This window comes from Equus caballus, chromosome 1, assembly GCF_041296265.1.
Source record: "Equus caballus isolate H_3958 breed thoroughbred chromosome 1, TB-T2T, whole genome shotgun sequence".
Lineage (NCBI taxonomy): Eukaryota > Metazoa > Chordata > Mammalia > Perissodactyla > Equidae > Equus > Equus caballus.
This window is the reverse complement of record NC_091684.1, coordinates 131,104,029-131,124,128: the sequence shown is the minus strand read 5'-3', so window position 1 is coordinate 131,124,128 and position 20,100 is coordinate 131,104,029. Positions and strand designations below refer to the sequence as shown.

Sequence of the window (20,100 nt, the reverse complement as noted above, 5' to 3'; positions counted from 1 at the left end):
GCCCCCAGTCCTACTCCCAGGGCCCTGGGTCTCCCCTGAGCTCCTGGACAGCCCTGCTCTCCCACCTGCTCCAGCCCAGGCAGACTTCCTGCTCCCTAGTCCTTCTCAGCTCCCAGCACAATCTAGGGGGCCAGGGTAGGTCCACCTGTCACCGGCCCAGGGGTCTGGCTGCCTTTTTCTCCCCTGACCCTCTGAGAGAAGTAGAGTAAGCTGGAGAGATAGAGGAGAGAGCGATAGAGAAGGACAGACCCTTGATGGGTCAGGAAGGGGCTGATAGTGATCTCTGGGGTCCACGAGGAGCTGTGGCTTGACCAGCCCACCTCCAAAAGTACACATGCTCAGTTCTTTGTAGCAGTGGGGGGTCATACCACCACAACTTCTGCATGCTCCCACCTTTCAGTTTGTTGCAGACTTTGAAACCAGACAAACATGTTCCAGCTTCCCCACATAAGACCTATGTGATCCTGGGCAAAAGATGTCCCCTCTCAGGGCTGGGGGGGTGGGGCGGGCGTGGCACGGAGGAGTCCTTAGGGCCCAGAGTAAGCACCTATTCCCAAGATTTGTCCCTCAAAGATGCCTCCATCCTTCTCTGACCAGGCTACCTGGCTGTCACTGCAGGCACCTGTCCCAGCTGTCCCCACCCTGCTGGGCAAGTGATGGACAGGCAGGTGCTGAGGGCCAGAGCTTTCAGGCAAGAAGAGAGCTCCTGGGAATGCCATACCACAGTGGCTGTCAGAGCGCTTGTCCCAACCACAACGCGAGGCCGTGGACTGAGCGTGAGAATCTCCCTACCTCCTCTGGAAGCTGAGTTGAACTGGTGTGGGGAGAGGCAGGGGGCGCAGGCTCCAGACTCCAGGCTTTAACGCTGACTTGCTGTGTGATCTTGGGCAGCCACTGATGCCTCTGTGCATCTGCAAAATACGCCACAGAGGGACAGACCAGGGCTGCACAAGATAAGATGAGGAGCGCAGAAAGGACTCCTGGAGGAGAGGCCCAGCTCAAAGCGTAGCTGATCTTTCAGGATTCCCTTCTTTCCTCTTGGAGAAGGAAACCACTGGCAGAAAGAATGCTCTCCTAGGGGCTATTTCAGGACCCGGGGAGGAGCCTGTCTGCTGCCCAAAGCCTGAGTGGCAGGCCCAGCCCTGCCCTGTGTGGCCTTGGGCAGGGGATAGAGGGTGATCTGGCTGCCTCTCCAGGGCCAGGCCGGGGTGGGGGGCACCTCCCCTAGGCCCAGACGGCCTCCTCTTGCCTGGTGTGGCCTTTGGCAGGGCTGAGCACAGCAGGGGCACCCACGTGACTTAACTAGGCTGACTGTGCCACCTCCCAGAGGGAGTGTCTCAGAGACTGCAGACCCCAGCCAGAGACAGTGGGGCTTAAGCTCTTGATCATCAAGGAGCCAGAATGCTAGTGGCCCAGCCATCCTCCTACCCTCCCCTTCCCCGTGAGGCCTCTCTGTTGGCAGCTCTGGCTCCGGGCCCTGCCTCCATCCTCCTCCTCTCTCCCTGGGGGTAGGGGTGCCCTGTGTGTGGTGGAGCCTGGCGGGGGTGGGGGACCAAGCCCTGGCAGCTGGACACCGTCACCTTCCTCAGCTAATGTCCCAGACTCAGGCTTTAATGGAGTGTAACTTGAGCCTGGAAGAGGGAAGCCTCATCAGGCCTGATCTAATTCGGAGCCTCTGTGAGATGGGGTGGCTGAGGAAGGTGGAGGGAGTGCCCTGTGCACAAGGGCCTGTTGGGCACCAGGAATATGACATACATGTGCTCCTAGGACCCTCCCCACAATCCTCCAAGGTAGACGTGACTATCCTCAGGTAGCATGCATGGAAAGCAGCTCAGAGAGAGTGGATGACTTGCCCGAGGTCACACAGCCAGTAAGTGGCTTCCCTGAGATATGCACCTTGTGTGTCTGGCCCCAGTGTCCAGTTCTTCCCAACACCCCGACTGGCCTCAGAACATCAGGCTGGGCAGGACCTCAGAGTTCTTCAGGCTCTTCTAACATCCTGTGTCAGGTTTGTCTAGCCTCTGCTCACATGTGGCAGTGATGGGGAGCTCATGGCCTGTTTTTGGCTCCTCATGTCTGTGGACCTCTTCTCTCTCCCCCACCACCAGACTCCACAGTAGGTCAGGATGGGGCAGGGAGTAGGGAAGCCAGTCTCTCAGCTTCTCTCCACACCCACCCCTCATCCATCTCACTCTGCAATCAGGGATGGTATGGGGGGAGCCTTTGCAATCCTGAGCAGCCGGCCACCCCTTAGCTAACAAGCTGTTTATGGGTGCGACATGACACCCGCTTTCTTCTGTATAACTTCAATAATTTATGCGCATATTAGCGGCCAGCCTGCCACCCTGGGTCCCAGCCAGACAGGACAGGGCGTTGCAGCCCGGTGCCTCTGCTGATATTTACTCTCTCCTACCATCAATTATTAAGGAGCTCTCTTTCGTTTTAGCACATAATTACATGCGCCGTTATAGTTCAAATTCCCCTGCTATTAATCCCTCTGGAGAAGGGCCTGGCCTGCCCAACAGGGCTGAGCTGGCATGGGGACCCAACTGGTTGGAGAATGCAGCAGACAGACACCCTATCTGGGAGAGAGACAGTGGCAGCCTCAGCCCCACACCCCCTCTCAGCTGAGCTGGTCGCCATTGCTGGCCTTCCTTGGGGCCAGCTAACTCTGCCACCATCCCAGGGTTTGAGCCTTTGCACCTGCTGTCCTCTCTGCTCCAAGCACCCCCTCTTCTGTACAGCTGGTTGACTCCTACTCACCCTGTGGATTTCAGCTCAGCATCACCAACTCCTGGTTGTCTGGCCTGACTCCCCAATGCCTGCTCTATGCATGCGCAGCTCCCCAGAGCTTGCCTCTGCCTGATCACATTGCATTGAGTCTTGTGCTCTAGACCGTGGGCTCTTTGGGGCACAGAAAAATCTGTAGCGAATGTTTGTTAGGTGAATGAGTGAATGAATGAGTAGATAGATAGATGAATGCCTCCACCTGCCTCACCACTAGTGAGCCCTCTGAAGCACCTGCTCCTGCCCCTTCCTCCAGGAAACCTGTCCTGATTGCTTCAGCCACACACATCTCCCTCTCCTCCCAACTCCTCCAGACCCTCCTGGTGTGGGCTGGGATCCCCTAGAGGGCAGCAAGGCCCAGACCTTCCATCTCTGCCCCCAGCACCAAAAAGAGGGCTGGTCAGGATGGAGGGAAGGTGAATCTCAACAATCTCAGCTCTGCTCTGTGGCCTGGGGAAATTGCTCATCCTCCCTGATCTTGTTTCCTCATTGATTCTGTGGGGATAATAACAGTTCCTACTTTACTGGGTTGTGGTTGAGGCTTCTGTGAGATCATTTATAAAAGCACCTGATACAGGGCCCAGCACAGTGTAGGTGCTCAAGCAGTATTCCTTAACCTCAGCCATTGTCTGCCTGTGAACTGAGGCAATGCAAAACTGAACCAAACTGAACTGCGTTGAACTGAAGCATATTATTCACACGTTCTCTTGTCCAGGGCTCCTTGTGTTTAGTCTCCCGTGCTATGTAGCTGGCCCCGGGCTTGGCTCACGGGGGCTCTGCAAATATTCCAGATGGATTAGTCAAGACATTCCCAGCATCTCAATCCACACCTACCAAGGGGGAAGGGGGCAAGTCTCTCCGTGCTACAGAAGGATAGACTGAGGCCAGGGAGATAATGCGGCCTCCCTCACATTAGTGGCAAAGTGAGGACCTAAGCCCTGGCCCCCCGCTGGCCTTGAAAGCCCAGGAATATCTGCCTGGAGGCCCTGTGCTTCAGTTTCCTCCTCTGTAAGAAGAGATAAGAATAGGATGGACCCCAGGGATTGTTGAAAGGATAAAATGCTCATGGCAGACACTCCAGAGGATGGGGTTCAGGATAGGCCAAGTCTATCCACCCCCCTCTTCTCTCCCCAGAGGTTCCGCCCCCCAGGAATCAGTATGGAGCATTCTCATGCATGGTTTTGTATTTTTCCTATATATGTAGGTATCCAACACAGTTTATAGAGTTTGGGGCTTGTTTTTAAACCTTATATAAACAACACTATCTTGTGCATATCTTTAGTCTTTTTCCTCCACATTGTGCTTGTCAGATCAGCCACGCTGACTTGCGTAGCCCTGGCTTACCATTTTCATTGCTGTGTAGTATTCCACTCTGTGATTATACCACCTTCTGTTCCTGCCTCCTCTCAGTGATAGGCATTTAGGGCATTTCCAACCCTTCACTATTAAAACATTACACCCTGTGAACGTTCCTGGACTTGTTGTCCATGGACGTGTTTCTCCAGGGTCTATGCCTGGAAGGAATTCTTTGGGTTATAGAGTGCAGCTTTTCAGCTTCACTAGATAACCACCAAGTCGCCTTGTCTTTTTTCACCATGGCCGGCTGCAGGCCCTTTGCCTTCATTATCTCAGTGCCCCCACCAGGTTGGGAGAAAGGAATTTTTATGCCCACTTTACAGACAGAACATGTATTAGTTATCTCCTGCTGCATAACAAATCACCCCAAAACTTACTGGTGTAAAACAACAAATATTTGTTATCTCACAGTTTCTGTGGGTCAGGAATCCAGGAGAGGCTTACCTGGGTGCCTGTGGCTAAAGTATCTCACAAGGGGGTCAGGGGGTCAGCCAGAGCATCAGTCATCTCAAGGCTGGACTTGGGGACGGTCTGCTTCCAAGCTTGCTTGTGTAGCTATTGGCAGTTCTCAGGGCCTTGTGGGGTGTTGGTTCCTTTCTGTGCAGGCTTCTCAACAGGGCAGCTAATAACATGGCAGCTGGCCTCTGTCATAGCAAACAAGCAAGTGATGGGGAGAGGGTACCCAGGATGGAAGCCAGAGTCTTTTTGTAACCTCACCTCAGAAGTGATAGCCCATCACTTCTGCCATATTCTGTTCGTTAGAAGTGACTCAATTAGTCCAGCCTATACTCAAGGGGAGGGGATTACACAAGGGTGGGAATACCAGAAAGCAGAGACCATCGGGGGTGATCTTAGGGGCTCTCTATCACAGGGCAACTGAGGCTCAGAGAGGTGAAGTGACTTGTTCAGGGTCACACGGCCCTTAGAGACAGAGTCAGGACTGGAACTCAAGACTGCTTGACTCTGAGGCTGGATACCTTCTGAGCTGCCACACTGCCTTTGACTTAAGTTAATAACAGGTTCCGACTGAAGTTAATAAACAAGTCTCCTGCGCAACAGAACTCAAGACAAGCACTTAATGAATGGATTTGCTAATAGCGCTGCCTGTTTGCACATATTAGCTTAAGTTCCCCCTGACATGATCCGTGGGGACAGCTGAGCCTGGCTCTTGGGAGAAACTGCTCTGCCAAGCCAGGAGCCCAGATTCCTAAAGAGCCAGAGAGTGGTCCCTTTAGTCATACAGCTTTTTGGTTTTGCCCTAAATTTAATCATTTGGGTGTTTTTGCAGTTTTTGTTTTTAAATAGAGTGCACACTTCCCTGTGTTCTGAGGAGAGCTGACTGCAAGGTCTGGAGCATCAGGTATTCCCCTGGAGGGACTGCGGGGCGGGCGGGGCGGGCAGGGCAGGGCAGTCGGCCCCAGACGAATGTCCTGCTTCTCAGCTCCTATGGCTACAGCAGCCAGGCACCCAGCTCAGCAGGGCTGTGTGGCCAGGCTGGATAGGGGCCAGCCCCAGGACCTCAGCTTTCTGTCAGGGCTTCTGCCTTGGGTCCTCCAAGGGCCTTTTGGCATCCCATGATTTTCAGGGTCATTCCAAATAGTGGAGGTTGCTGCCCAAATTGCCTTCAGATAAGTGAATGTCACAAATGCTGGAGCATTTCCAGTGGAGGTGTGAGTGACCCAGGTCCTGAGATGAGGGGAAGTGAGAGCTGAGGATTCAAGAGTACCCCTGCCCCCATGCCTCTGCATCCCTTTCTCCAGAGGAACCCGTTGCTCCTTCCTGATTAATGATTTCAGTCGAGTTTAATTTGCATCCATCATACCCTCTGAATCAGGGCTCTGCGCCCTCTGCGGAAACTGGAAGGGACACAGGATCATTCCCTGCCCTCAGGGGACTCCCAGTTCTCAGAAGACAGAGAACTTGGTCCAGACCTCTCCTAGTGGGAATGCTGAAAGGGACCTTTGGATAGACCCCATCTTTGCAGAGGGGCTGCGGTGTCAGGGAGCAGAGAACAACCATAACAGTAAGTATAATAACCATAAAAACACCTACATTTATTAAGCACCTACTGCATGCCAGGCTCAGCATCAAGTACTGGGTATACGTTTAGTCAGGAGATCCTCACACCAACTCCGAGAAATGGGTCCTACTGGTATTCCCATCTTACAGAGGGGAAACTGAGCCTCAGAGAGGTGCCCAAGGACACAAAGCCCAGCTCAGAGCAGGAGACGGAGGTGCTTAGAGAAAGCTTCTGGAAGGAGGGGGCCACACAGGGCCCTGAATTGGAAAGGGAGGAGGGGAAAGGATTCAAGGAAGCAGGTCTAGGGTCTGAGAAAGCTCTCGATGACAAGACATGTCTGCAGTGGGGGCTGCCAGGGAAGAGGATGCCCCAAGGAAGTGGGGGTGGGGCTTCCATACCGCTGCCCTTGGAGTCTTGGCCTCAGCCTGTACTCACAATGGATGGCCCTCCATGTCAACCAACGCATGTCCACATCCAGTTGAGCCAGCCACTGTGCAAAGAAGTCCCTTTCAGCTGAGCCCTGGTGCCCTTCCCTGTGCTGGCTGCCTGTCCCATGCAGGACTTGGAGGACCAGAGCTGGGTGGGGTGCACCTGAATGAGTGACCTTGACTAAGTCCTTTCCCTTTTAGGTACCTCAGCCTAACCCTCTGTAATATGCCTAGGTGGGACTGTGGCATCCTGAGTCTCTTCTGGCTCTTGGGGAGGGGCTAAAGAGGGGGCAGGAAGGCCCACACCCTGGCTGCAGTTCCTAGGCCCACTTCTAGAGGGGACTTTCCTGCCAGCCCCTCATCTACCCCCCACCCCAGTGCCCCCAGCTGCACCAGCATGGGGCTCTGACCTACGGATTTTTTGCCACTTCCTGATCCACTTCACTCCAGCCTGAATCTCTAGGACTTCATCATCCCAGTGGCCACAGTGACCCCAGCATGGGTGAGTGTGGGGCTTTGTCAGTGGCTCTTGGAGGCTACAGGGCCCCATGCTTCTGGGCTTCAGCCCCCTAGGCATTCAAGGAGCCCCTGCCTGAGGCCTCATCCCAGTCTGCCCACTGTCTAGGCAGGGCCACAGAGCCCTGAGCTTAGAGACCTCCGGCCCAACCCCTCATTGCATAGCTGGGAAACTTTCACCTAGGGACAGGGAGTGAGCTCTGAAGGTCACACAACAAGTTTTAAGAAGAGCGCTCAGAATCCAATTTGTGGCATAAAGCGGGACATGGGGTCCACCTGCTCCACAGGGATCTCCAGCTGGATGCTGGCTCCAACCCACTCCCCCAGCTCTGTTCCATGCCTGGTGCCACTTGCCCAGCCCCTACCTGCCTCCCCAGCTCCTGGTCTCCATTTTTCCTGCTAATTAGAGGTCGTAGCAATGACTCCACTGTCCCAGCCATTTTAGAGCTGTCATTAATTTCAAGTGCCTTCAGAAATAATCATCATTGTAAAACCCCTCTAGCTGCTAGGATGCAAGCGGGCAGGAGCAGCACAGAGCAGGCATGCAGGCAAGCCTGTGTGTGCCACACATTCCTTCCTGTGCCTTGGGGCCCAGTCCTGCCTCCTGCATCCACAGCCTCCCAGAGTGGGGGAGAACAGAGCTTGGGCTCTGATGTCAGACACACACAGAGCTTCAAGGCCCAGCTCTCCCTCTTACAAACAGAGTGAACTTGGACAGGATACCAGCCCTCCCAGAACCTGTTTTTTCCTCTGTGTAATGGGCACAGCACTACCAATCTTGAAGTAAGACAAAGTATGTGAAGTATAGCTCAGAGCTTGACTTACAGTAGGAACTGAATAAATGTTAGAGGGTCCCGTCCCCTACTCCAGAGTCCCCTGGCAAACCCATTCCAGCTCCTTTGCTTTGCTGGGAACACTCAGGCTGCAGCAGGCTGGCTCCTTCTGCTTCCAGATATCAGCTCCTCCGTCATCGGGGCTTGCTGAGTTTTCACCCTGAAGCCCACTCATGAGACATGGGCTCAGGCCTGCTCCTGGGAGCTCCTGCTCAGAGCACAGAGAAGGAGGAGACTGGGCCCTTGCCTCTAAGGCCATTTCAGTCTGGGGAGGGGAGACAGGAATGGAAGAGATTGGTCTTAGCTTGGTCTTGACGCTCAGGTGGAAACCAGGGTAAGGGCATGCTGAGCAGGTGGGCCAGCGAGGACAAAGGGCTGGAGGAGTGGGTGAGGATATAATCCCCAGTTGTGCCAGTGAAGTTGGACTGGGCCCCCCTGATGTTTCACATTCTTATGGCCCTGAAATCTCTGAGAGGTTGGGGGCCACCTTCCCAGACAGGAGTGGAGAGAGACAGGTTCTGCAGCTCACGCAGAGGCTTCTGACTGGGTGAGGACCCAGGGACAGGACCCCCTTTTATGGGGTCTCTAGTGACAAGGCCAGGGGCCTCCACTCTCACCAGGCCCAGGCTGGACTCTCAAAAAGGCCTTTTCTCCAAGTTCTTCCCCAAAAGCCTCCCCCTCCCCAATATTTCCACAGGTGCAATGAGACAGGGGATGGTGGGAGGGGTCATATCTTTTGGAGAAACGGAAAGGGAAAGGACTTGGATACTGTTTACAATGGAGAACTAAGGCTGCGGGGCAGTTCCTCCCAGACACAGCTCTTTGGTCATCCTGGTTGCCTTCAAGACTCAGAGGGATAATGGTGGGCCCCAGCAGATCCCTCCCCAGGAGGCAAACTTCCTCAGCCAGCATCTGGGGGCTGCAGGCTGGGGGCAATGGGTTCTCCCCCATTTCTCCGCCGAGATCACTGAGGCAGGGAGCAGGTGAGTGGGTGGCGGAGATACTTGGTGGCCGCGCAGTCCCTGCGTCAGTCGCCGCTCCAGGAATAGCCCCCGCCCCCGCTCCCGCCCCCCCAGAGGGTCTGCACGCCCGGCGGGTGCCTGGCGGAGCCTTTACGCAGGAGTTGGAGAGCGTCTATTCCTGTCGGGCTGGTGGGAGGAGGCGGCGCGGGAGGGCAGGAGCTCACGGTTAACTCAACAACAGCTGGTGGGGGGGTGTGGGAGAGGGGAAGCTGTGGAACCTGGGAAGGGGCTCCAGGCAGCACAGAGTTGAGAGGCCAGGGAGCCGCCTTCGCTGGGCTCTTGGAGGGAGGGAGACTCCTGTGCCGCCTCCTCTCTTCCCCTCCCACCTGTAAGTCCCTCTGCCAAGCCCGCCCCCTAGTGGTTTACTCAGCTTTAGAAGGCTATTCAAATTCCTTTTCCAGGCTTTACTAGCTGTGTGACCACGGGCAAGTCCTGTAACCTCTCTGAGCCTGAGCTTTCTTCTCTGTCACAAGGGGAACAGCAGCGCCTCCTCTCTGAGTTGTTGGAGGATGAACGTAGAGTGCACAACACAGCATCTGTATCTGCTAGGAAGGGCTCTAGCTAGGCCTAGGATGAGGATGGACATAGAGAAGACAGGAGACGGTTCTCCAGGCAGAAGTGTCCAGAGTGGTGGTGTGGCAGTGAGACTGAGAAGTACCCAGACTCTGTTTAGCTGGAACGAAAGGTCCATGCAACTCTATGGGCTGTGTGTGTGAGGCTGGACAGTGGAGAAGCAAGATGGTGCTGGGGTTGAGGGAAAACTGGTGGCCCCACCATGCCAGCCTGATGTCTGCAGTGAATGTCAGGCAGGCTCCGTGGGGGTTGGGGCAGGATTCCAGGGTCTGTCTCAGAGACTGAGAAGCCTTGGGCCAGTCTCCTGCCCTCTAGCCTCAGCTTCCTTCTCTCTATGTGGAACCCCTACCCTGTGGGCTTAAGGTGTCAGGAGCACTAATGTGCTAATGGGGTGCACTCCCAACAGTGGAGAAGGGGTGAGTGTGCCTGGTAGTGTCAGGAATGATGGTCATTCCAATCAAATTAGCTTAGTGTTAAAGGGCATCTGGCTTCAGGGAGATGGAAGGTGTATAGTGGAAGGAGGTGAGGTCCCAAGGATTGTAGGAGTCTTTGCCAAGAAACCTCTGTCAGCTGATTCTCTGTATCTGCTGGTCAAGGAGAATCTGGATCTCTGAGGAGTGGTCCCATTCCCTGGGCCCGTCTGAGTATGTGGCCCCAGCCCAGGATCCTCTGGACCGTTGGGGAGCGGCGGAGGGACAGCCAAGCCCAGACTGAGGCTCTGGGCTGCTCTCTGCTGTTCGCTGGGTGCAGTGCCCACGGCCAGAGCGGCCTGCTGCCCTCTGCTGGACAGAAAGGCAGGCTGGGCGGGGACCCAGGCAGCAAAGGGTAGCGCAAGACTCGGCTCGAGGTAGAGCTGCGGAGCTGGTGCGCCTTCCTCGCGGTCCCTCCGGGCTTCCCTCTCTACCTGATTCACCCCAAGGCCGCCCCGATGTGGGCCCTCCAGCTATTCGCCGAGATTTCCGAGAAAAGGGGACAAGGCGCGGGACGGAGGTTCCCGGCCTGACCCTACCCACGCCGTCCTCCAAACAACCCTGGCTGGGTGGGGAGCCTTGCCTGTTCACGTGCGTGTGTCCGTCCACAAAGCAGGGTACAGTGACCCCAGTTGACACGGGTGACACACGCGAGCGTGCGCGCACACGCCCAGGGAGGACTTCGGGTCAGACTCCTCGGGCCCGTGCTGCCCGGGACTCCTCGGAGCCCGGGACTCGGAGGGGCGCGGCCGTGTGCAGGGCTGGAGCACCGGGGCCGTGGCTCAGGCGCCAGGCTGACGCGCCCTTCGCCTGCGCCCCCCTTGCCAGTTTCGCTGCCCCATGCATAAGGGGCAGTGGTTGGGGTGCGCCTCGCTCTCCGCCCCCTTCGAGTCCCCGCCTCACCACCCCCTCCCTTGGTTTTGCGGCCGCGCCTTCTCCTCCCCCGCCTGGCTCTGGCTCGCTCGCTGCCTCCCTCCCTCGGCCCCTCCCTCCCTGGCTCTCTCCTCGCTCCTCGCGCTCCCTCCCCGCGCCGCGGCAGAGCGCGGAGCCCGGGCGGGAGCCGGTGCGGGCAGCCGGCGCGGGCAGCCGGCGACAGCGCAGGCGGTGGGTCGTGGTCCCGGCCCCCGGAGCGTGCGGAGTCCCACCCGCGCCGCTCCGGCCCCTCTCCCGACGCGGGGCTCCGAGCAGCATGCGCGGCCGCTGCCCACCGGTCTCAGCCCTGGCTCCGGCCCCGCTGCGGAGCGCGCCCGGCCTCGACCCCGGCCCTAGCGGCAGAGACAGAGGCGGCGGCGGCGGCTCCAGGCCGGCCCGGGGTGCAGAACCAGGCTCGTGGAACCGGCATCGCGCGTCCTGAGCGCACCCGCCCCTCTGCCCGCCGGGGCCGCGGTCTCCTGCCTACCCACCCCCGGGCTCTTGCCCTGGCCCCGGTTCCGGCTCCGGCTTGGCTCCCGCCCGCGTGGCCAGACAGACGGACGGTTAGCCCTGAGAGGGTGCGTGCACTGCCAGGCGGAGGTGTAGGACGAGGAGGAGGAGACGGAGGGGGGGGCTGGGCAGGGGCTGGGGCCCGGCGGAGGAAACATGCGATTGGCGACCAAGCCGAGCGGACGGACTGCGCGCCCAAGATGCAGGTGAGCCCGGCGGCCGCGGCCCAGCCCGGAGAGGGCAGCCCCGCTGAGAGCGCCGCCGGGAGCCGCCGTCGGCCCAGGCTGCGTCCTCCTGGGGCTGCGGGGCCCCCCACCGCTACCCAGACCCCCTTTTGGGATCACAGATCTGAAGATTCTTCCTTTTCCGTTCTTCCCACCCCAACAAATTCCAGGTTGGCTAGCTGGGAACCCAGAGCTACAGAGGGGCCCCCACCGGCGTCCTAGTCCTGCTGGTCCTCCATTGGCCCTACCATTCCAACGCTGGTCACCCTGGAGGGTAAGCCCCTGCTCAGCGCTGGGTGGCTGCCTCTCTCCACAGACCCCGGATACCCCCCAGGCAGCCCTAGCCAGCACCAGGTCCCCCTAAGCTGGTGGATGCAGGTCAGGGACCAGCTTCCTCCACAGGCTCCAGCCCAGGCACCAGCTCTCTCCCCTCACAAGGAGCAGCCCCTTTCCAGCTCTTGCCCATCAGGGGGAGAAAAGGAGAAATGGGGGTAGGGATAGTGGTTGGGTTGAGGAGGACCCAGGAACCCTTCAGGGTTCTCCCCTTTGTCTGTCTTCAGCCCAGGCTTCTCACCTCCTCCTGCCCCACTTTTCATTCTGAGGCAGAGCCTGTGGGAGGTGGAAACCAGCTGAGAAGAGGAAGGTGAGGAGGGAGCCCCTGCTCTGCCCCCCACCCCTGGAAGGTGGGCTGTGGCTTCCTGCTCCCCAAGGTACCCCCAAGAGAGATCTCCCTCCAGGTGGACCCAACTGTGAGGAGGGGTGGGGCCAGGCCCAGTGGCAGTCCCCTCCCTGTTTTTTTGCCCTTGGTCCCAGCCCAGCCCCATCCAGCCCTGGTTCTGCAGGCATCGGCATCTCCTCTTTGTTCTCAGAGGTCCTGGGGTCGAGGTGGGGGAGAAGGGGCATCTGGGAGGATGGGAATGGCTCTGCCCTGGTGGGTTGGGAGTGCAGGAGGCCCTGAGGTGGGGGAGCAGTGCCATCTGGGCAGTCCTCTGCTTGGCTTGGGTAGCTGGAGGGTGTGCAGCCCAGCCTGGCCCGTGGCTCCAGGCTCAGCCCTGCTGGTCATTGTGCCAATGGCTCTAGCAGTCGTGCCTCCCGTGCCCAGGGAGCAATGAACCGCGGCACCCAGGCGGCAGAGAGCCTGGGGCTTCCCCACGTTCAGCGGGGAGTGCCAGTGAGGAGGAGAGGGTCTGCTGTTTTGTCCTCGTGTGGGCCGGGAGGGGCTCAGAGTCCTCACACCTCTGGGAAGATCCCAGCACCTGGTCTGCTGGGACAGCTTGCCTGGCCTTCCTGCTTTCTCCCCATGCCCTGAGGCAGGAGCGAGGATAAGGTGGCAGAGGTGAGAACTCCTTAGAACCCAGATAGGGGCTCCCAGCAGCACCCAGCTGCCCTCCTGGAGGGGGGCATAGCAAAGGCAAGGACAGGCCCCCTCTGGTCTTCTTGTCTCTACCCCCTCCCCCACCCCCTGCCAATTTAAATGTGAGATGGGCCTTGGGTAGGGCTTGGTCAAGGCTAAGGAGTTAGAGTGGGCCCCTAATCCAAGGGGCTGAGTTTTGAGGGATGGGTGTGTGCCCGAAGCTGAGTATCATGGCACCTGGGCTGAGGGCCCCTGTGTGACTAGAGGGAGATGGAGCGACCGCTCTACTCCTTGCAATAGTCTTCTTTGATCCTGCGGGTCAGCTCCTCCATCCCCTGCCTCTGAATACCTGTTTTTTCCCATACTAGATATTGCTTTCTAAAAGCCAGAATTCCAGAGGGACACTGGAGGGGGAAAAAACCTCTCTCGTGAGGGTGGGTTGTTGTTCAGCATAAAGCCAGACAGGATCGCTGGTCCTGTGATGGCTCATCTGGTGCTGTTCTCCAAGTACTTCCTGAAGCAAATGGCAGGAGGATCGCAGGCTGGGGGGGTCAGTCCTGTTGAGAAGTGAGGCAGTACAGTGATTTGCACAGGGTCCTGTGGAGGCGTGAGGCAGTGTGTCGGGTAGGACTAGGGAAGGCTAGGGAGGGAAGGCATTAGGTGGTGGTGGTTTCAGAGTCAGGGCCTTGGTCTGCTGCTTGGGGCCTCTTGGTCTAGCTGTCCTGTGTGCGGCACTCTGTGGAAGGATAGTGGCCTTCCAGCCCCAGGCTCCCTGCCCCTATGGTTACCCATTAACAGCTCCCTGCTCTGTTCCCACCAGTCCATTTACATATCCCCCCATCACCTGGCTTGGTCCAGCATCCCTACCCAGAAAGCCCTCTCCTCTGCTTCTCCTGGCTTCTCCTCCAAGAAGCCTCCCTGACTGCTCCAAGTCACAGATCCTCCTCCTCCAGGCAGCCACAGTGTAGAACCATGCTGGTTTACACCTAATATTGTACCAACCCATTCTTCATGCGTTTATTCTATACACTATGTCTCAGCTGCTTGCTTGGCTCTAGGCTAGGCCCTCCCATGGCCCCCGTGGATTGCCTTGAACACCCTGGACAATCCTGAACCCTCCCCCGGGCTCCCCTGCCTCGCCCCTAGGATAGGGAAGACACTGGGAGGCACCAGGGAGCAGCTAGTGGCTGGTGGCAAGGGCTACCTGGAAGAGGTAGTGTCCTCAGCCCGTGTGGATGGACAGAGCTAGGTGATGTTAAGGATGCCCCAGGCAGGAATTGGGGAGAGCCGAAGGCAAGGTATGCAGGAGCACACACAGGCACTCAGTGGAGGGTGGGATTTGCTCCTGGGGGGAGGTGGGCAGTGGTCCTCCAGGAAGAGAGAGAGACTGGATGGTCCTGAGGCAGTAGCAGACTTTGCAGAGACACAGAAAGCAGGGGATTCCAGAATCAGGGAAGATTCTTTGTGGAAAGAGTGCCTCAGTGCATTTGAGGCATCCTTGTGTTGAATGAATGACTGAGTATCCTTCGATGCTATGGGCCCAGTAGGACTGTGCTGACAACAGTCTTCTCGCATGTGTTCAGCTCCTTTGATGTCATTTTATAGTGAAGTTGTTGAGTGTGGATCCTGGAGCCAAATGCCTGCATGCAAATCTCAGCTCCACCACTGCCTAACTCTGTGACTTTGGGCAAGTTACTGAGTCTCTCTGGGCCTCCGTCTCCTTGTCCATCAATAGTGAGGATAACAAAGGTGTTACCTCTGGGTCATTATGAGAATTGTGTGTTAATGTATGCAGAGCATTTAGACAGAGGAAACTCTCACAAAATGCTAGCACCTCATAGGTTATATCAGTGATGTGCACTCAGTCTTAGCCTCGTGTGTGGTACAGAGATTTGATTTTATAGCTGAGAAAACTGATAGCCAGAGAAGTGGAAAGACTTACCCAAAGTTCCCAGCTTATGAACATGGGGCTCGGTCTGGAATGCCTTCCTCCTCACCTCTGGTCTGGGGCTCTTGCTCACTGGTCTGGGCATGGCCTGTAATTAATTAATCAAAGTTTTGAGTATTAATAATAATAATATAATGAGCACTGTGACCCTACGCCCCAACCTGAACACTAACCCTTTAATAACGACGTACATCTTCCACGTGTTTCTCCTCACCCCATCCCTTGGCTTCTTTCTCTGAGGCAACCACTACCCTACATTACCTATTTAACATTCCCTTGCCTTTTTAAAATCATGCATTTCAATATATAGAAATTGTTCAGTTATAGTTATTTTTTAACTTTGTGAAAAGTCCTCTGGAATTTGTTTTTCCTTCAACATCATATTCGTAAGGTTCATCTATATTGTTGCAAATAGTAGTAGATGTAGTTCATTCATTTCCACTGATGCATAGTGTTCTGTCATTTGAACATGACACAGTGTGTCTATCGTTCTTCTCTTGATGGGCGTGTACGTTGTTCCCCTTTTGCTCTTACAAATGCCGCCAGGAGCCTTGTTGTCCTGTCTCCTGAGGCAACATGCAGAGCCCTCCGGGGCGCACAAGTGGGAGCAGAATTGCTGGGCCTGGGGCATGTTCTTGATCAGCTTTACTAGGAGATGTGCCCAAGTATTTTCCCGGTTGGCTGGGCCAGTTTTTGCTTCCCCACAGCAGGAGATGAGTGTTCCTGTTGCTCCCCACCCTCACCAACACTTGCTATGGGAGGACGTCTTGATTCATTCTGATGGAATGAGTGTAAATGATGTTTCATTAGGGCCTTGATTTGCATTTCTGGAACACAGGGTTTCTGATATATGAAATGGTGGGTGAGCAAGGCAGCAGCCTGTGTGTAACAGATGCTCGCTAAGTAATCGTCACCTCTGCACTTCATCTTCCCCAGTTGTGAGGATGCTGTCTGTACAAGCCTTGAGCTCAGAGATGGGCAGGAGCAGTCAGGGAGGTCTCCCCCACGAAGGGAGAATGAAGGAGGAGCAAGGAGAGCTTAAGTCCTTACACATTTAGAGCCAAAGGAAGCCCAGTGGCTCTGTGTTCACCGCCATGATGGGCAGGGATGGTCCTAGCTGGGGAGGTAGACGGAGACTGTGCTTCATTATTTTAATAATGTACAGCCCCCCAAAACCCTGTCTCCACACCCTGGCACCTGGTGCAGGGCTTGGCATTGGTGAGTGCTTACTAAGAGTTTGATGACTCTAAGAATGAACACTGCATGGAACAAATGTATGTTTGTTCTTCCTTCATTCTCACCTCCTTGGGGAGTCCTCCCTGATTGCTCTTGCCCCTTGAGTGAATGAGGGGTGGCTGAGTGAGATGGCTCCTGGGCATCGGCGAGGCCCCCTGACAAGGCCCTCAAGCCCCCTGCCTAGCCACAGGGGCTGAGAAGCCTGGTGCTGGCAGGCTCGTTTGGAGCAGCTCCCCTGCCAGCCTGGCGCACCGACGATGATTCCCTGCCACTCTCCCGGCCTGGGCCTGGGCCCCTGGAGCTGGTTGGAGACGAGCGTCGGGGCTGGCGGAATAATTATGCCTATTTCATGTGACACCCAAATTGATTGCCGCCAGGGTGACATTACCAGGGCATTGTTCCCTGTCTCCAACCTCTTATTACATGTTATTAGGATGTGTGGTATGTGTGTGTTTTTCTATTTTTTCCCATTTCGGGGAAATAATCTCTCTCTGCCACCTCTTCTGCTTCTCTCTGCAGAGAACCTGCTCACAGCTCTGAGAGGGGGTTGGGGACTGGCCAGCATGCTTCCTCTGCCTGGCCCAGCACAGGGCTGCAGATGTGGCTGGGGGGTTGACCATCTCAAGTCCTTTTGCTTGGGTGCAAGATAGGGATGTATTAGAGCTAAGAGGGGCTGCTGAGGTGTGGATCCCAGCAGAGGAGTCTTCCTGCAATGTCCATGGTCTCTGCTTGTAGATCTCTCGTGAGGGGGTGCCCACCCACTATCTATCAAGGCAGATCTTCGATCTTGAGCCATCTGATCTTCCATTTGATTCCTCACACTGAACTAAATGGGCCTCCCCTCTGAGTCCACCCATGGGTCTTGGCTCCACCCTCTGGGCCTGCCCTGGACCTTTTGCACCCTGTGCCTTGGGACACCCCTTAGAGATTTGCAGAGATGCCAGTGCCCCCCCACCAAGTCTGGGTTCTCATGAATGGGCAGCTGGGTGGTGGCATCGATTGTGCCTGAGCAGAACGCAGCACCCACATGTATCTGACCAGAGGGGTTCATCCCCTCATATAGCAGGTTGGAAAAAAAGGGGGTTTTGAGATGGTCAACTTGAGATGGTCAACCCCCCAGCCACATCTGCAGCCCTGTGCTGGGCCAGGCAGAGGAAGCATGCTGGCCAGTCCCCAACCCCCTCTCAGAGCTGCGAGGGGTTGGCCAGAGCTCAGTTGAGCAGAGAGGGCTTTGAACAGTCAGTGCCAGGAGAGGGGCAAGTGTTTTCACTTAGAGTTTGCCTGTCCGAGTTATAAATAACTCACTGGACCTTGGCCTGTGATGTATTGAGGGTTGTTTTAAAATCTTTTCTCCTTTTTGAGGCAGAAATCAGCCAAACCTTCACCCATCCCTGACCTAGCCTCCCCACGTTACCCTGGCATGACGCTAGGGAGACGGTACCTGCAGGGACAGGCAGGGTCCTCCCCAGGTCCTAGCCCTGAGGGTCTGGGACCTCGGACAAGTCCCTGATGCTCTTGGGCCTCACTTTCCTCGCCTGTGTGATGGTGTCTAGGGTGACCGTCCCTCTGGAGTTAGACAAGCTCAGTGACCTTCGGCAGGTGACCCAGCGGCTCAGAGCCTCAGTTTCCTCATCAGTAGAGTGGGGTCGGTGAGACCGCCCGCACGGGATATGTGGTGAGGGTTGGTGGGCTCATTCCGCAAAGCCCTTTAGTGCATGTGTTCCATCTAAACGTCTCTTCTCGTCCCTCTTCTTGAACTCTCTGCTCCGAGCCCTGCGAGGGCAGCGTCAAGTCTGCCATCTCCTTTCCTAGAGGAGGCGTCTAGGGCCCCAAGATATAAAACCACTTGCCTACCATCATGCAGCTTAGCAGGCCCTTGAACCTGAATCGGAGAGAGGCAGTATGCAAGAGCGGTCAGGACAGCCTAGGGTCTAACTGTCTCAGGCCTAATCCCAGCTCTGCCACTTATCACTGTGTGATTTGGGGCAAGTTGCCTCACCTCTCTGTGCCTCAGTTCTCTAATCTGTAAAATGAGGATAATAATACCAACCTGATAAGATGGTTGCGAAGGTTAAAGTTCATGTCTGAGCTCATATTGTGCTAGCTGTGTGACCTTGAGCAAGTTACAGAAACTCTTTGTGACCTTGAGCAGGCTAGAGAAGCTGTTTGTGCTGCTGTTTTTCCCATCTGCAAAATAGGGACGATAGCAGCACCTGCCTCAATGGGTAGTGGTGGGATTACATGAATTTTTATATGTGAAGTACTTAGAATAATGCCTGGCACATGAAAGACCCTCTCTAAGGGTTTTTGCAATCATCATCATCGTCATCATTATATTTACTAGGTCTCTGGCCTTCAAATCCCACTCCTGTTCCACCCCTCCCCTCAGCTCCCCCTCCCAGCCTCGGATCTCTGAGGCTGTCACCGCCCCCTCTCCCAAGCCCAAGGCTTGTGGCCTGCTCCCAGGTCGGGGTTGGCTGGTTTCTAGCCCTCCGAAGGCTGAGATAGGCCAGCCTGAGCTGTTCCCATAGTAGAGGAGCTTGGGTAGCTGGGGAGAGGCCCTGGGGGCCCAGGAAGGTGTGCAGGGCTGAGGGCATGAGTGGGGATGAGGGAAGTGTGTCTGCCGGGCACCCCTCAAGGGGCCACTGGGCTGGGTGGGGGATGGGGCCAGAGTTCTTCAGGGGCGTCTTCCTGCCCCTCAGAGGCTGGGCTGGCATCTCAGACCTGGAGAGAGACACAAAGGGAGATATGGGAGTACAAGACCTGCCTTTTCCTTGAGCTCCTTCCAGTTACCACGTGGGCACTTGCTACCCTTCCTCAGTTCTGAGACAGCGCCAGTCCAGGTAGGGGTGCTGTGTGCTCAGGCGGGCCCAGCACAGGCAACAGGGAAGCTTCCCAGAACCAGTGCCCCCACCTCCCCCAGGCTGGCTCCCAGCTGCCCAGCTGGCCTCTCACCTCAGAACAACCCTGTTAAGGGACTGGTAGGGCCCAGAGTGGTCCAGGGCTCACTCAAGGTCACGCAGCAGGGCAGAGGTGCACTGGCTGGAGTACAGGCCTGGGACCTGTGAGCCCAGTGCCCTTTGCTCCCCAAGAAGTGGCCTTCTCTAGGCTTTGCCCCATCCCTGTTTCTCCCCACCAGGCCGGCCACTCCTGGAGGGCAGAGCCTATTTATAGAAGCTGTTAGACACTAAGATGCTTTGACAATTAAAATTCATAATTTATCCCACAAATGGCTTGGGGCTGCAGGCTGGCCGGAAGGCTGGCAGCTCCTGAGATTAGCTGTGCTCCATGGGGTGGGCGCTGGGATGGGCAGCGGCACCCTCCCTCAGGTGCAGGGGGGCCAGGTACTTGCCCAGGGCCACACATGGGCAGTTGTGGCAGCTAGGGGGACCTGGTGGCTGCCCTGGCAAGCAGCTGAGCAGCCACACTGTGCCCAGTCAGCACCCTCCAGCCCGGCTGAGAGCCAGTGAGCACCTTTGGGAGAGGATTGAGTTTCCAAGAGCACCTAAGAGATGGAGCTGGTGGCGCTGGACCAGGGAGGGCGGGGAGTGGCGGGAGGAGGGGCAGCAGGCTCACACACCCGCACCCACACACACACACCCACACACACACCCACAAACACACAGGGGTGCCTGCTTTCCACACATACATACACCCCGGGGGCCCGGCAACTCTTTGCTAGAACCAAGAGCAAGAGGAAAATAAAGAATTATACAAGACAAAGGACATGACCTCAATTTTCTTCCAGGTTGATTTTTCTCTCCCCGTGGGGGCGGCTGAAGGAGGAGGAGAAGGGAGAGGGCAGGCAGAGGCGGGCAGCCTAACCGGGAGGAGATAGACACACCCTCCCCGTGGCCTGCTGGCGGGGCCAAACCATCAGTCTGAATTTCTCTTGCTGGAGCTCAGCCTGA

General features: G+C 56.5%; 1 protein-coding gene across 14 annotated transcripts in view; it reads left to right on the top strand.

Annotated features, from left to right (window-relative positions):
* The window catches only part of LINGO1 (leucine rich repeat and Ig domain containing 1), a 210,176-nt gene that overhangs the window by 180,716 nt on the left and 9,360 nt on the right, over nt 1-20,100 (top strand). For 2 of the 14 annotated variants that reach the window (XM_070268875.1, XM_070268905.1), the window contains one exon: nt 11,822-11,925. The exons of 9 other annotated variants lie outside the window; for them this stretch is intronic. Coding sequence is in view for 1 of the 5 variants with exons in the window: in XM_023653146.2 (XP_023508914.1) it covers nt 11,628-11,633 (6 nt within the window). In the remaining 4 variants the exon portion in view is untranslated. Of the gene's footprint in view, nt 1-10,828; nt 11,634-11,821; nt 11,926-20,100 lie in introns of those variants that run through there. 3 more of the 14 variants (XM_023653155.2, XM_023653146.2, XM_023653163.2) reach the window with 3 other exon arrangements.